Genomic DNA, 3,804 nt, shown 5'->3' with positions numbered 1-3,804 from the left:
GTTTAAGCAAGTTTTAACATTCCATTCCATTCTAATTTGTTTGCTTAAATCAATTAATCCAACAAGCTTAAAACTAACTCTATCACAAACCTAGGACAGAGCAAGCTTTGATCCCCGAATCCGAATTTGAGGTAGTATGAACCACCCCTTGCTTATAAATCGAACAGCTAATCCCTATTAAGCCAACCTATGCTCTTGGTATACATGTTTAGGCATTTAAGGTCTAGTAATAAGAAAGTATCCTCCATAAGAAACATGAACAACCCCCATGTGATTTGATAAGATCCAAAAGCAGATCATAAGTACAATTAAGTTAGGAAAAATTGATAGTAACTATCAATTTGAAAACCCTTCTTTTAATGGGATAAATAAAAACTTCAGTATATAAAACAGCGAAAAGAACCAAATGGTTAACCGATCATAATCGTTCCTCAACCTATTTTTATTTGCGAGCTTCAACTTTCTTCTGTTCTTTTGCTGCAAGAACAAATAGAAATCTTATAAGCTCCAACAGAAATTTTAAATATGCAATATAAGGCAAGTCTACTCTGATTTTTCAATCCAACATACTCATTCTCTATATTACTCAGACTCGGGTTCTTTTTAAAAAAATCCATGTATTTCAAAGGTTTTGGAAAGTCATATTCTGGTACTCATGTTCAAATATGCAAGGAACTTTAAGGGGGGGAAAAAGAGCCAAGCAGCATAGCTTATTTTTCATATCAGAAGTGATTAAGGAAACATGAAATAGAGGAGTAAAAGGATTGGATTTATAATATAAAACCATACCAGCCTTCTCCTCTTCTCTCTTCTTAGCAGCCTCTGCCCTTTGTTGCCTAATCATGGCTAAGCGCTCTGCAAAAGTAATTAATTCAAAATCAATAAAACAATCAAATAGAAAATTTACAGCAAATGGGGAAACATAGTAAGGTGTGATTATCAGAGAATACATAAGATTAAACGATACAGCAAAGATGGAGAAAAAGAAAATAAAGAAGTCAGCTATGAGGCAAGTGCACAGCCGTGTGCCCATGAGACATCTAGGCAATACCTTGAGATTATTCTAATAAACTCATGGAATACATACTCTCCTCTGCAATTAAATGGCAGTCTTTCCTAAGCACATGAATGCACCTTTGGAACAATTTAGGTCCATGGACAATGATTTTCTACCAATGTTTACACAAATCACATTATCATTGGCATAACTTATATGAAGGATCATGCACATCACACATTACTGCATCCAATCATGACTCAAAAAGGAGAGGAGTTATTATCATTATTTTCATCTCCCTTCTTCAGCACCGAGTCAATGAACAAAATTTCAACCTCAGCTATACATGTTCAATACATAGATCAAAAACACTCCCACACAGAGGTTAGAAAAAGCCATGTTGAAAATAATAATATTTGCCAGGACTATCAGAAGTCTTGGCAACTTAATAAAACTCAATTTAGTTTTCACTAAAAAATGAATTTGATAAAGGAAGATAAGCACTGTGAATCATATGGTTCTCCAATAGTTACCTAAATCTTTTCTTGATTGCTCAGTTTTCCCTTGCTCCTGGAGCTTCATATATCGTTCATGTGCTTTTTGCTTTTCTATCTCCTCTCTACCACCAAAAATAGTAAAATAAGAACACAATCCAAGCTGGTCTAAAGGAAATAACCAGTTCAAATTACATATTTTACAACAAATATTTATCCTCACAGTTGGTAGAGTTACTGAGAAGGATTTAGGCATTTGGCAAATCGACATCATAATTTTGTTAGTAGTAGAAGTTTTTTCTCTTGCCAAGAAAGGACCAAATTCAATGGCCAAAAGCTTATTACCTTTTCACCCTCAAAGTGATCCCAAAATGTCAACTAAACAAAGCACTCCTTTATTGTATTAATTATAGATTGAACAAAAGATGAAACAGTTACCATACTTAATAAAACTAAAAACTGGACCAACAAAGAGAAATGTTAAACTATAAATGAAACATAAGAAAATATATACCTCTTGCAAGGTATAACAGATAAGCTAACACTTAAGCAAAATCCTATTTGTTTCGGTAAAATTATTAAGCAATAAAAAATTGCCCAGATGCACATGATAAAGCAGTGATCAGTCAGATTTGATGAACAAGAGAATTACAAACCTTTCACGCCTTGATAGTTCAGTTGTTTTCCCCATCTGGAAGATAAAATTTCAATTACTCAATTCAGTTACAAGTCATACTTCAATTTATGATTGATATAGACTTTATGCAGCAGAGGAGTAGTTATAAAACTTACATCAACATCTTTGGCTTTGACATTCTTTTGTTTAGCCAAATTTGGATTCTCAATCTCAATAAGCCCTTGGGTCCCTTTTCGTTTCTGCCAAATAGGAAGTACAAAAGGTACTTATTGCAAATGGGGAACCAACGTCCATTATGTTAGATAGAAAATGTGCACAAAATAATGACCTCGGGCTCTTCTTCTATTTCCTCTTCAGACTCTTCTCGTTCTTCTTCTTCCTCTACTTCAGCTTCTTCCTAGAATGAAAGATGCCATCTAATTTAACAAGTGAAATTAAGTATAAAAATGCACACAAACACATTCATAAGGAAAAGAAAGAAGCATAGCTTATCATAGCAAAGCACATATTTACAAAATAAATTACTTTTTCCAATTGAACACTCAATACAACTGATTATGAAGCATAGAAAAGAGAGGAAAGAACATTGTCAAAAGTTAACCGCTAACCTATTGCAATCAATTGATATGAATTTCTTTTCTATATGCCAAATTTAAAATCTATAACCAATACAAGTCTCTGTTGAATGTATAAACCAACTCAAAACTTTCTCTTACAATAAATTCTAAAAGACGATGTAAGAATTTAAAACAACTGAAACAACCAACCCATTAAAATTACAGCATTCAAGTTGTCACTCATCCTACATGAGAAAAGAAAAGACCAATATAACAACAAAAGCAAATGATAACAACAAACAAATTACCATAAGAAAATATAAACTATTAACAATTAAAAACTAATTTCACCATACACATTATTCCTCAAATTTTACAACCATGATGAATCCATTGAGTGAAAATCTAGCATAAAAACCTCACCTTCCTAAATGTACGGGGCCGAGCTGAGGTACCAGCACCTGCAACCATTAAAACATAGAAAAAAACAAACAGTGAGACTAATAATAAAAACTTATAAAACGACAAAGAAAAGCACAAAAATCATTTGTTTTAGTATTTTTGCCTCTAAATTTAATTCAAAGCTCCAACTTTTAGCTGAACGGATTGAAAGAGAAATATATATATGAATAAACAAAAATTTCCAATCTACCAATTCGTGCATTTAATACACAATCATATCCATGTTTATTCGAAGCTAAAACTTAGGTTTACAATCATATAGCTCTCTCTTTTCTGTATTTAGCATCTAAATTTAACATAAAAGAAGGGATTAAATCAGGAAAAAAAAAAGAAAAAACAATACGCTAGGGCTACTGGTCCAGCAGTTGAAAGATTGGTATAGATCTGATACTAGGAAACCGCATACAAATACGTATGCGTCCATGCAAACGAATTAAATTAAAAAGAAAGATAGATACGTAGAAAATGAAAAGAGAGAGAGAGTGATTATACGGAGCTCTTCTGGAGTAGAGAAGTGGCGGTGGCCAGTGGGCTTGCCCTTGAATTTTCCTCTTCCCATTTTTTTTTCCCTTTTTTCTGATTACAAACAGAAAAGAAGGAAGAAGAAGCTGAAAGAGTGTCTGGAACTGAAGGATGGGATTTATTGTTTTCTTTTAT

General features: G+C 33.0%; 1 protein-coding gene across 1 annotated transcript; it reads right to left on the bottom strand.

Moving 5' to 3' along the window:
• Positions 1–252: 252 nt before the first annotated feature.
• On the bottom strand, positions 253–3,804 carry LOC107895247 (28 kDa heat- and acid-stable phosphoprotein). The gene is made up of 8 exons (XM_016820530.2): positions 3,640–3,804; positions 3,109–3,146; positions 2,457–2,525; positions 2,284–2,367; positions 2,148–2,182; positions 1,531–1,616; positions 790–855; positions 253–477 (listed from the first exon to the last, which is right to left on the bottom strand). The coding sequence occupies exons 1-8, from the start codon at positions 3,704–3,706 to the stop codon at positions 443–445; spliced, it is 480 nt and encodes a 159-aa protein (XP_016676019.1). The 5' UTR covers positions 3,707–3,804; the 3' UTR covers positions 253–442.

This window comes from Gossypium hirsutum, chromosome A13, assembly GCF_007990345.1.
Source record: "Gossypium hirsutum isolate 1008001.06 chromosome A13, Gossypium_hirsutum_v2.1, whole genome shotgun sequence".
NCBI lineage: Eukaryota > Viridiplantae > Streptophyta > Magnoliopsida > Malvales > Malvaceae > Gossypium > Gossypium hirsutum.
This window is presented reverse-complemented; position numbering and strand designations above follow the sequence as displayed.

Coding starts and splice junctions, on each gene's coding strand:
- LOC107895247 (XM_016820530.2), bottom strand. CDS start 3,706: ATGGGAAGAGGAAAATTCAAGGGCAAGCCCACTGGCCACCGCCACTTC. Junction 2,368..2,456: donor AAATAGAAGAAGAGCCCGAG/GTCATTATTTTG, acceptor CCTATTTGGCAG/AAACGAAAAGGGACCCAAGG. Junction 2,183..2,283: donor TCAAAGCCAAAGATGTTGAT/GTAAGTTTTATA, acceptor TTTATCTTCCAG/ATGGGGAAAACAACTGAACT.